The sequence below is a fragment of the Meles meles genome, chromosome 12 (assembly GCF_922984935.1).
Source record: "Meles meles chromosome 12, mMelMel3.1 paternal haplotype, whole genome shotgun sequence".
NCBI classification, from domain to species: domain Eukaryota; kingdom Metazoa; phylum Chordata; class Mammalia; order Carnivora; family Mustelidae; genus Meles; species Meles meles.
In genome coordinates, this window is record NC_060077.1 from 58376046 (window position 1) to 58387803 (window position 11758).

General features: G+C 41.8%; 1 protein-coding gene across 1 annotated transcript; it reads right to left on the reverse strand.

Annotated features, from left to right (window-relative positions):
* Window positions 1-9646: 9646 nt before the first annotated feature.
* LOC123954364 (FUN14 domain-containing protein 1-like) lies at window positions 9647-10572 on the reverse strand. Its single transcript, XM_046025483.1, has one exon. The coding sequence runs from the start codon at window positions 10570-10572 to the stop codon at window positions 10105-10107; it is 468 nt and encodes a 155-aa protein (XP_045881439.1). The 3' UTR covers window positions 9647-10104.
* Between the last annotated feature and the right edge of the window lie 1186 nt (window positions 10573-11758).

Genomic DNA, 11758 nt, shown 5'->3' on the forward strand with positions numbered 1-11758 from the left:
ATATTAAACCTGAAGACTTTTTGTTTTACACATTATTTAAGGTAGTAAAGGAGAACTGGGAGGGTAGGGAAAGGTAAAAAGAAGTTTTTTAGTACCAAATTTTTCTAAGATGTCAGATTCTGAAGTAAGGCTGTGAAATAGACCAAAAACCAACACCACCCATGCCCCCCTACCCCTGCTACAAATATTTCCCTAAGACTTCATAGCAAAAGTCAGGAATAATGGGGCAGGTCTGGTGGTAGGACACTGAAGCAGCTTAGGGCAAGAAGCTTTTCCCTTGGTTCACAGCCAATTTGGGAACAATGGTCCTCTGAAAAACAAAATACTTTATAGTCTTTTAAAAAATGCTACCTTGGGAGGGTTAGTATAAGAGAAAAGAGAAGTATTTCCCCTCTATTACAAAGAGAGCCAAGAACCCTCCTTGATAAAAAGAGATCCAAATATTTTAATTAGATAATAGGAACAGTATAATGTTACCAGAAAACCTACAAGGCTGAGAAGAGTTACTAAAAACTGCTTCCAACTCCCACTGTCCACCACAAACAAGCACACTTGTTCAAGGGCACAGACTTGTTTTTCCAGCCATTGTGAAGGTCTCTGTATTATGAACACTGCACGGTGTAAGAGACAGTCTTCACTTTTTTTTTTCCTAAAAAAAACAAAACAAAACAAAACAAAAAAACCCCACAGTCATTCTTCATATGACCAATTAGCATAATGCTAAATTGCAAGTCTGTGATGGTGAGGAGTGTGAAGCTAACAGAATTTATTCCAGGATGATAGCTTTGTCTTGGCTGCGCCTGCCTGACGAAGGGACAAAGCTTTGTAAATAATTGCTGGTTTACATATTTGCTTTACCAGACTCTATGCCTGTGGTGAGCAGGGTCTGCCCTCATTTACATCATTTAACCCGATGCCTGGTGCAAAGTGCTTGAGCAATAAATATAGAAGAAATAAAGAAAACAAGGAGGATGCATCATTCCTCAGGCCACTCTTGGAAATATCAGTAGTCAGAGCCAGAATTTTGAATGGGAGCTTTGGAAGAGATGAAAATCTATTTGGAATGGACTCTGGTAAGCACTAGAATGGGGAGGTTGAGGAGAACCCCCCATGTGCTGAGAACAATGTAGTAATGTCGCTTTTTCTCAGATGTGGGGGTGGTGATTTGTACGCTGACCTCCAGGCTGTAAAGATACCTGATAACACAGCCAGGACTTTGCTCAGAAAGTGATTCAGCGCTTTGCCTGAGACTGACCCAGTTTTAGCACAGAAAGCCCAAAGTCTGGAGAAATGCCTCCATCCCAGTCAAATCGGAGCAACTGGTCGCCCAAGACAGCAAGTAAGGAGATACTCGGGCACTCAGGCAGGCAGCAAATCTCAGGCAAATTCTGCATCGTAAACCAAGTAAGAGAATACTCCAGAGCAGGGTATTTGGAGGACAGAAATGCTTATTCTACCATGGATGCATCTTTGTAATCAAAGGTTTAATTCTGATATCCTGCCAGGATGCGATTAGCTGCAGAATTTCCCTGGGGTATCTGAAATGATCTGTGGGTTCATTTTTGGGTTTCTAAAATATGAGATAACCTATAGATAAGGATCATTTAAATATCTTGATGTTAAAGAGAGTTTTCAAAACTTGAGGGATGCTGGGTGCCTGGGTGGCTCAGTGGGTTAAAACCTCTGCCTTCAGCTCAGGTCATGATCCCAGGGTCCTGGAATCGAGCCCCACATCCTCTGCTCAGCAGGGAGCCTGTTTTGCCCTCTCTCTCTGCCTGCCAGTCTGCCTGCTTGTGATCTCTGTCTGCCAAATGAATTAAAAAAGAAAGAAAGAAAGAAAGACAGACAGACAGACAGACAAATCTTTAAAGAAAAACTCAAGGGATGCTAAAAAGAGCCTGTGATCCTGAATTTTGGCATAAATGATATTAAGCTTTAAAAAACAACAAACTGGGGGCGCCTGGGTGGCTCAGTGGATTAAGCCGCTGCCTTCGGCTCAGGTCATGATCTCAGGGTCCTGGGATCGAGCCCCGCATCAGGCTCTCTGCTCCACAGGGAGCCTGCTTCCTCCTGCCTCTCTGCCTGCTTGTGATCTCTCTCTCCGTCAAATAAATAAATAAAATCTTTAAAAAAAAAACAAAAAACTGTGATTGACTGTGTTAATCAATTTATTCTTGAAGCTACCTCAGAAATTTTGAGCAGGCACTAACTTGCCCTCCCACTTCTTTGAAGAGAGGGCATTATTTGGTTCATCTAAGAACAAATCAATTTTTTCAGACATGAACTCAGAGGAGCTAAGTCTCGGCTCTGTTTTCTCCATTTTGTTCTTCTACCCAGTGCTCATTCTTTCCACCATAACATCAGTGGGGTGTTGGAACAGACTCTGGAAATAAACATATAAGCTTCAGCTCTAAAGAGGGAGCATCTATAGAGATCTTTCCATTTATTAAATCAGATACATGCTATAAAGGCTTGTGTTCTCAAGTTTTTTAAAAAAAAGAGTACTAGCTTGATATTTCTGGAATAGCTACTAATATTTAGTGGGATTTATATATGGCATTATATAATTCCCCTATCCTACAATTTCTGGAGGAAAGTTGTTCTAACATATTTAACGTTTTGAAATACATAACAAGGAAATTCTAATAACGCAGAAAAACTACAGAACACACCACAAATTACACAAAAGGTCCCCAAGACTTCCTGGGTAAGACGCTTCAGCAGTTGCCTGAAGAGTTCACCTCTGGATGAACTTACATCCCTACCAGTAGTTGATTACTCATTCAGCTTAATGGTAACTGCCAATGAAGAAATGGGAACTGCCAAAACATAAATCGTGACTGGCTGGAGCTTTAGACAAGTACAAATTAGTCTTCCATCAGTTTCACTCAGCTTTATGTTCCAAATTGCATGTGTTCCTTGAAAGCAAAAAAAAAAACAAAAAAAACAAACAAAAAAAACACTAAAAATCTTGATTTTTTTTAAATGAGAGGTAATATTCACCTGATACATGTATCAATACACACTCACTCATTGTAGTAATCAAAGGCCATTATACTCAATATTGCCATGGACCCCGCTGTATTCCTTGCTTGTAAGTTATCAACAAACTTGGTCCTGTGAGCCACTTTTTTTTCCTTAAAGAGACAGTACACAAATATAAGAAAGAGGTCTTGAAGTTTATATTTTGTTTTTGTTTTCTTTGAGAGAGAGAGAGCTCACCCCTGTGTGTTCGCGGAATGTGAGTGGGCGGGGAGGGGCTGACAGAGACGGAGACGGAGAGAATCTTAAGCAGGCTCCACTTTGAGTGCAGAGTCCCACCTGGGGCTCAATCCCACAACCCTGAGATCATGACCTGAGCCAAAATCAGGAGTCTGTCACTTCACCAAATGAGCCACCCAGGCACCCCCTGAAGTGAACATTTGGATGTTAGACTAGCAACTGGGAAATTACTAAAGTCTATAAATGACCTGCATGCTGACACGGAAGCTATTGCAATGGGAAGGGGACAAATGCATGAGAAGTCCTCCCTGACACTGAGTAGGTGGGAAAGTATGAACTAGAACATGAGAAATTCTGGGAGAGAGGAAAAAAATGTTTAAAAAAAAAATAACCATGTTTATTCTCTCTGAAAAGGTATATCTCTAGTGAATTGTTTGTAATTGTAACCTACGTTCTTGTATTTCCCATGAATCAGCTTTTAACCAACAAACATAGGAGGTTAAATGATTCCTGTTTCCCCCCTAGGAACATCTGCTTCCAAAGGAATTTTGGCAGAGCTTACAAGTGATGTCAGACTGCCAGGCGCAAAGATTACAATCTGGTTAATTCTTGCCCTGGCATTCCTACCTCCAGGGGAGCCTTGTTTAAATCCATGCAAACCAGAGTTTGAAAAGGGATAACCATACATTCTCACTAGAAAACAAACACAACTTTGGAAACAGGAAGTGCTCAGAACCAGAGTTTTACGAAGTCTCTTAAATATTTATATTCAATATTCTACAAAATATCGGTTTGTAAAGGTGTTTGGGAAAATAAAACCCCAAAGAGAAATAATCCTGTCATGTTGTTCACCATGAAGGAATACTTACTGAATAACTAATTTCAAGATACAAGGAGTCAGGATCAAGGCTGTTATTCACAGAATAGCTATGCTTTAACCATCTGGTTGGCTTATTGGGATTTCATAAGATCCTATAGTTACATTCTTCAGCTTTCATTGGGTCTTCTGAAATTGGTTAAGAAAGGATTTTGAGGGACACTTGGGTGACTCAGTCATCAAGCGTCTGCCTTCAGCTCAGGTCATGGTCCCAGGGTCCTGGGATCGAGTTCTGCAAGCAGGGAGCCTGCTTCTCTCCCTGCCTGCAGCTCCTCCTGCTTGTGCTCTCTCTCTCTCCCTGTCTCTGACAAATAAATAAAATCTAAGAAAGAAAGGAATAAATAAAGAAGAAAGAAAGAAAGAGGAAGAAAGAAAGAAAGGATTTTGAGTAGGTTCCCTAGGCCAGGAACTCCAATAGCACTTTGCCTGAGATGATCCATTATTGTGAACATTTTTAACATGGATGAAAGGAGATGACATCGTTTGGGTCATCTTTGAATGTAAGGTTTGAGGGATAAGACACCCTAGATTAATTCAAGACAGAATTAAGTGAAGGGCTCCACCAAAGTCAAGTGAAAATCAGGTTGGTTTGTTTGTTTGTTTTCTAAAGATTTTATTTATTTACTTGGCAGAGCGAGAGCACAAGCAGGGGAAGGAGCAGGCAGAAGGAGAAGCAGGCTCCCTGCTGAGCAAGGAGCCCCATGCGGGACTCAATCCAGGACCCTGGGATCATGACCTGAGCTAAAGACAGATACTTAACGGACCAAACCATCCAGGTGTCCCTGAAAATCAGGTTTTAACAGCCAAAATAAGGTGTCTGAATGAGGCGGCGGGGTGGGGGGGCAGGGGGGCAGGGACACGTGCACAGGGTGCTCCTTGTGGTGCCCACAGGAAGCAGCAATGGCAGTTCCCAGCATTTGTTCTTTTTCTGGTCAGAACTTGGGTGAGTTGCAGAATCAGAATGTACCTTGAGGATTTTTCAAAGAATGACATGTTATCATGTTATTGTATTTTAACTCTCGAATCATTAAGTTTTGGCTACAGGTCAACATTCCGTGAAGTCAGCTGATACACTGAAAAAGAAGGCGGCTTTCCGAATCAGGTGATCTGGCTGGCAGGCCGGCTTCTTGGGCCCTGGGCCAATCCCTTAACTTCTCCTCAACATGGAGAGTGCAGGTGCCTATTTTCGTTCTTTACAGATTTGTTGTGATGATCAAATAAAGTAATATGATAAGCTATAAATATAGCTAATATAGTCATTCAAAGTAATATGAATGAACAACACGGTGAAAAACCGTGATTCACCATTGCCATGTAAGGTTGATCTGAGTTCATTTTTACATTCAGAGAATTTTCTGTCATCCGTTCCCTTCCCCCGTTCTACGAAGTCGGCGGCATTGGTTCACCTTAACGAACGAGGCTATTCTTAAGTGATCACCATAGGAAAAATGAGTCTGTTCTGCAAACACCGATTAACAGACAAGTGACCATTGCCTGTTGGCAAGTTACCCACACCCTTCCATCACCCTGCCTGCCAGTTCCCATTCCGCCAAGCAGTTACATAACCCTAATTCCACCAAGTTCCTCTGATGTTCAAGATTAGGTTAACTCGGTTTCCTGTAAGCCAGAGGCCCAATGTCACTGTTAACCAGGACGCTGGAACAAACTACACAATGATTACACTCCCCTCCTCCCGCCAATTGACAAGAACTGCCCAACTAGAACCACAAAGAGAGAGAGAGAGAATGTGTGCACAGGAAAATCTGACCTAATGGCAAAGGAATGCATCCCCCTCCTCCAAGCAAACACAAATGTGTATCTAGTTATCAAAGAACTGTCCAGAAGGGTTAGCAGGCTCTGGTGTGCGGAGCCCACTGAAATGTCACTCACCAGCCCCGAAGGTTCAGATAGGAACTCAAAGGACATAGGAGTGGAAACGATAGTGGGATTTTGGTTTTGATTTTTTAAGAGTGAGATACTGGAAGCTGGCTCCCATTCTGTGGCTACGGCCGTCCTTTAAATATAACCAGCAGCAAGAGTTGAGAATGACTGCCATACTTGAATGCCAAATAAACACAAAATGACAAGCACAGATTTTTGGCTTTATATTAAAGCTTGGTTTTTCAACAACCCCTTTTGTTGCCTCTAAAGACAATGGTCACAGTGTTTCTGCGCCAGATCCTGGGCCTCTGAGCTCCCTTGCCGCACCCAACCCCAGTTCCCTCCACAAGCACGGTGAGTGTCCTTTTTGGGTTTGAAAACCAGCCATCTCTCCCCTCAGGGCCGGTTGCTCTGGAAGTCCTCGTTTACTGCAACTACAGAGGAGTAGCGTAGAACCCTGGGAATGCGCAGGCCAAGCCCAGGGTAGTCTGATGAGGGAGGTGCTTGGGTTTTCTACTGGTTGGGAAACAGTAGCTTAAATTGGGCGTTCTGCAAGGCTGTCCTCCAAGGGATCCACTGGGGGAAGCCGAGGATTGACCCATTTCATTAGTTCATTGAAGGGTTCGCTTTTTCTAATTGGTGTTTATCAGTTATTTCTCTGTCTCTTAGGCTGAACAACAATTGATATAAGTGGATGGAACCAGTGGGCTTTCTGTTCTCCTTCCCACCTAACAGTTAAAACAGTCCTCAAATTCTCTAACAGGGCCGAGTGAATATCTCAGATGTTTACACAGGTAAGTACCTAAGTGCTGACGTGTGGGTCACCCCAGTGAGAACCCCGTCTGGTCGTGTCCGTCACCTCCCCACCTTTGTTAAGCTTCCACACCAGGGTTTCACAGTTCTGTTGTAAAAGCATTTAAACACTGGGGTACTTAGTCCTTACTCTTCCTTATCATCTCACAAGGGGTTTTCTATGTTTTGGTTTTTGCTGGTTTTTAACCCCAAGGAGGAGAATTGGATTTAAAGTTGTGCACTACTCTCTTAATTGTTATTTCTATGACATAATTCTCTTTCTAATCATTTGCTTTGATCAGCTTAGTACAGCATTAAAATAAATGATGTCAGGGATGCCTGGGTGGCTCAGCCGGTTAAGCATATGCCTTCGGCTCAAGTCACAATCCTGGAGTCCCACAATCAAGTCCCATGATCAAGTTCCGCATTAGACTCCAGCTCCGCAGGAAGTCTGCTTCTCCCTCTGACCTTCTCCCTTCTCACGCTCTCTCTCACTCTCTCTCAAATAAATAAATAATTTTTTTTTAAAAGAGAAAGAGAGAAATGAGGTAAGCATTAAGTGGCATTCACTACCAGGTTTCCATGACCTCCAAATCCGTAACAAAAGTAACCTAGTGGACTTAATGCCAAATGTCGCGCCTTCACATTTTGTCTTTGTGAAAAAGGGACGGTTACGGCCCCCGACGGTGCCTCCTATCTCTGTAACTCTTTGCCTTTCAAGGTCCCCCTGAATCAGCCAGGACCATTCTGAAGAGGGGTTTATCATCATCTCCATTCTATAGATGAGAAAACGGAGTCTTGGAAAAACAAGGACATTTGCTAATAGCTATGCTCTCTATCCAGGTGGCAGGATTGTGATCCAAGCCTCTATCTCCTTGTAACTTGTCTAATGACCCCTTAAGCAGTGTGGGCTATAAGAGCAACAGAAAAGAGAAAAATACATTTATAAACCACCTAGTGGAGCTGGATATATTATATACTGCTTGTTGGGGCTTAGGGAAGAACACATTTCTTCTTCAAGTTCAAACAGCTACGTTGTGTCAGACGAGGGCTCCTTACCCATTCAGAGTATGAGAGTCGAATCACTCCAAGAATTATCTGAAGAAGTCATTCTCAGTATAACTTCTATTTATTTATTCATGCATTTATTCACTCACTCCCTTTTTTTTTTTTTAAGATTTTATTCATTTATTTGAGAGAGAGAACATGAGCAGGGGGTAGGGAGAGGGAGAAGCAGGCTCCCTGCTGAGCAGGGAGCTGGACAAGTGCTGGATCCCCAGGACCCTGGGATCACAATCCAAGAGCTGTGAGCCAGGCAGACACTCTCAACCAACTCAGCCCCCCAGGGGCTCCCACTCACTCACTTTTTTACTTATTTGATTATTTCTTCACCCACTTATTTATATTGGGAAAATGTTACTTTCTCTCTTACTTGCACTAACCAGCCTCAGCAAACTTGATAAAATAGTCTAACATGTAAAGTATAAGAAATAAGGGGGGGAGGGAGAAGGTGGTGGGGTTATGGACATTGGGAAAGGTATGTGCTATGGTGAGTGCTGTGAAGTGTGTAAACCTGGCGATTCACAGACCTGTACCCCGGGGGCAAATAATACATTACATGTTAATAAAAAAATAAAAAATTGTTTTAAAAAACAGGCAAACTAAAGTAGGAAAACTAATAAAAATTAATATGATGCTTAGCAACCACACCGTTCTAAGCAATTTCACAGACATCCCTAGCTAGCTTCAGTGAAATATATTTATTTGTCCCTTTTCATATTAACCTACTTCCAACTCAAATTTTACCAGCTCTAAAGAAGCGAAATGTAATTTGGGTGCCTAGGTGGCTCAGTTGATTAAGCGCCTTCCTCAGGCTCAGGTCATGATCCCTGAGTCACAGAATCAAATCCCACCTCCTCCCAACCTCTCTGGAATCCAGCAGCCGGGGCTCCTTGCTCAGTGGGAACCTGCTTCTCCCTCTGACCCTCCCCTCTATCACCCTTTCTCTGTCTCTCTCTTGCAGATAAATAAATAAAATCTTAAAAAAAGAGAGAGAGAAGGCATTGTTTATAATTCTACTACCTCATTCTACCTCATCTACTACCTCCGCACTTGTGGTAGAATCATAATAATTCATTTCCCAAATGCAAAGAATCATATGTATTGAAATTACATTGAAATTAAAAAAAAAATTGTACGCTGCAAACTAAAAGCCAGTTTACCACATCCTTAAATGAAGGATTTCATGATGGAAATCATTTACTATCAGAAGTTCTGAATATTCCTACGTGAGGCATGAAGCCCAACAGGAAACAGAAGCTGATATTATTAGAAGACATTTATTCTTGGCCAATACATTCTCTACTTTTTTGTGTGCACTCAAACTAAACTCTGGGTCTGGTAGAATTAAATAAAAGCTAAAGTTTCTCCATGAGTCCAATGAACTACAGACCAGAAGCTTCACTGAAAGCCAAATTCTTCTTCTGTGTACCCTCTTGTTCCTCAGCCAGGATTTTCTGAACGAAGAGAAACAGCAAGGGCCAAATCACAGCCATAAGGATTCCTCAGGTTTAATTTGTTCAAAGGCCTGAGCTGTGGTAAGTAATCACATGTAGATAAACTTCACATTGGCTAAAACTCCAGTTTTCAGAAGAAAATACCAGGAGAAGATGAGAGGGAAAAAATCTGAGTGTTGCTAGACCTGTCATCATTGGTGATGCAGATTGAATGCATCTTTGGGACTAGAAAACTTTAACGAGTCAACACCATCTTCCTCAGGGGTGGTCTCTAATTAACAGGGAAGGGGGATAATACATGACTCAGGCAGTCACATCAATAATCTGAAGAAGGAAGGAATTGATGAGACCATTACTTTTTTTTTTTTTTTTTGAAGCTATAATACAAATCTTTAATTACTGGCACTATACTATAAAGCAAGATGAAGAATATCTTATTTAAATAAAACAAGGATAATATTTCTCTGGGGATATATCCAACACATTTTTTTCCCCTCTATAAATTTTTTCCCCTCTACATCCAATGGTGGTATTTTATAGGCTGAATTTAAAACAAATGCATATTTTAAAAAACTAAATGAAAGACACGTTTTTGCTCAGGAATACTATTGTACATATACCGTACAGGTTGTTTTTACAGCAAATGCTAGTCTGCCAAACTTCAATGGCAAAACACTAAGCTGTGAGTTTGGTATTGCCCACCTAGTTGTTTCTTGCTGCCCTGGGAATCTGGCGGTGAGTAATGTCGAGAAACCACCTTGTTGCCACCATTTCTCTTCTTATAGGTGACTCCACTGTGATAGAATATTCATATCCTTAAGATGCAAGGCCTAGCAAAAAGCCTCCCACAAATCCACTGGATATCACAATGTTCTGTTTGATAAATTCTGTTGCTTCTTCAATTATATTGTTGATTTCAGGTGCTGCCTTATTTGCTCTCTTCTTAATCTGTCTTTTTGCTTTGTTTACATCTTTTTCAACTCTCTTCCAGCCAGTCTGCACATAGCCACTGTGACTGGCAATCTGAAGAAGAAGAAAGCCACCACCTACTGCAGTTGCTGCAAGCTTCCCAACTTTCTGGAACAAAAATCCCGCACACCAGCCAGTCACTCCACCCATTACAATCTGGGTGGCTACCGAGTATTTTTCAACCATAGGTCCGGAACTGTGGCCAAACACTCGATTCCACCAATGGTGTCTTCTTGCATATTCAGTTAAATCCAACACTTGGTAAGACTCGTCATCGCTTTCATACTCTTGGGGAGGGGGGTTCCGGGTCGCCATGATACCGCCCCATTACTTTCTTTTTTATTAGGGTTCTTTTGTGGGGTGCTTGGGTGGGTGACTCATTGGTTAAGGATCTGCCTTAAGCTCAGGTCCTGATCTCAGGGTCCTAGAATCAAGCCCCACTCAGATCTCCCTGCTCAGTGGGGAGTCTACCTCTCTCTCTGAGACTTTCAAATAAATAAAATCTTATTAAAAAAGGTGTGGGGGCGGTTTCTTCTTTTCCTAAACATATTCTTTCAGACTCAGCCAAATTTTTTTTTTTTACTTCTGTTACTGTAAGTGTTGTATTTACTAAAGAAAATATAAACATTCACGCACTGAATAAAGGATAATCTCGAGGAAAACAGCATTCACTTAGGAGATACTAGGAATATCATTTAAGTATCATTTTGAGGAGAAAAAAACACCGTAAGAGCCAGCTTGTGTCTCTTCCAAAATTGTTCTCACAGACCTCATCTGTAAATCCAGGCTATTTGTGTTTTTTGTATTGATAATGGTCACTCCAAAAAGTAAAATTAGAGCCCTATACAACTAATCAAGCGCCCCCCCCCCTAACCTAAATCCTAGTGAAATTGAACTAAACTCGACTGTAAATAGTTTCAAACACCAAGGGAGGGGCAGGTGGTTGGCTAGCAGACAAACTTTCCAAGCTTTCCTCCCGGGCACTTGGATTTGATCCTGGACCTCCAGAAGTTTCCTATTATCTTTCTTTCTTTTCTTAGAAATTCTCTTCAGAAACCCCTTCAAGTCCCCTCCCTTCCCCCCATCCCCCACTTGCCTATGAGCCCAACCTGTCGGTAACCCTGAGCTTTGAAGTCAGCCTCTGCCTGTGCTTCGGGCTGTCAGGTACCATTGGTTAATGAGCTTTTTCCGGCAAACTATTGGAAGTAACTGCTAGAGGTTTTGTTGTGTGTTTTTTTCCCCCCTTAAGTTAAATAAAACAATTTTTTATTCCTCATGGTAGCCATCTAGAGAGAAGAGAATTAAATTGATTAAAAACAACAACAACTATGATCTTTTCATTGCATTTCTTTCCTGGATACCACCTCCAGCAAAAGAATCTCAAATCTTAATCTCAAAATCTCTAGTGCTACCTCACCTAGGGCTTTGTAATCTCTCTGTTGCAGACCTTCCTCCACCCGTTTCCTGGGACTTCTTCGACAGCAGCAAGCATGCCTTTGAT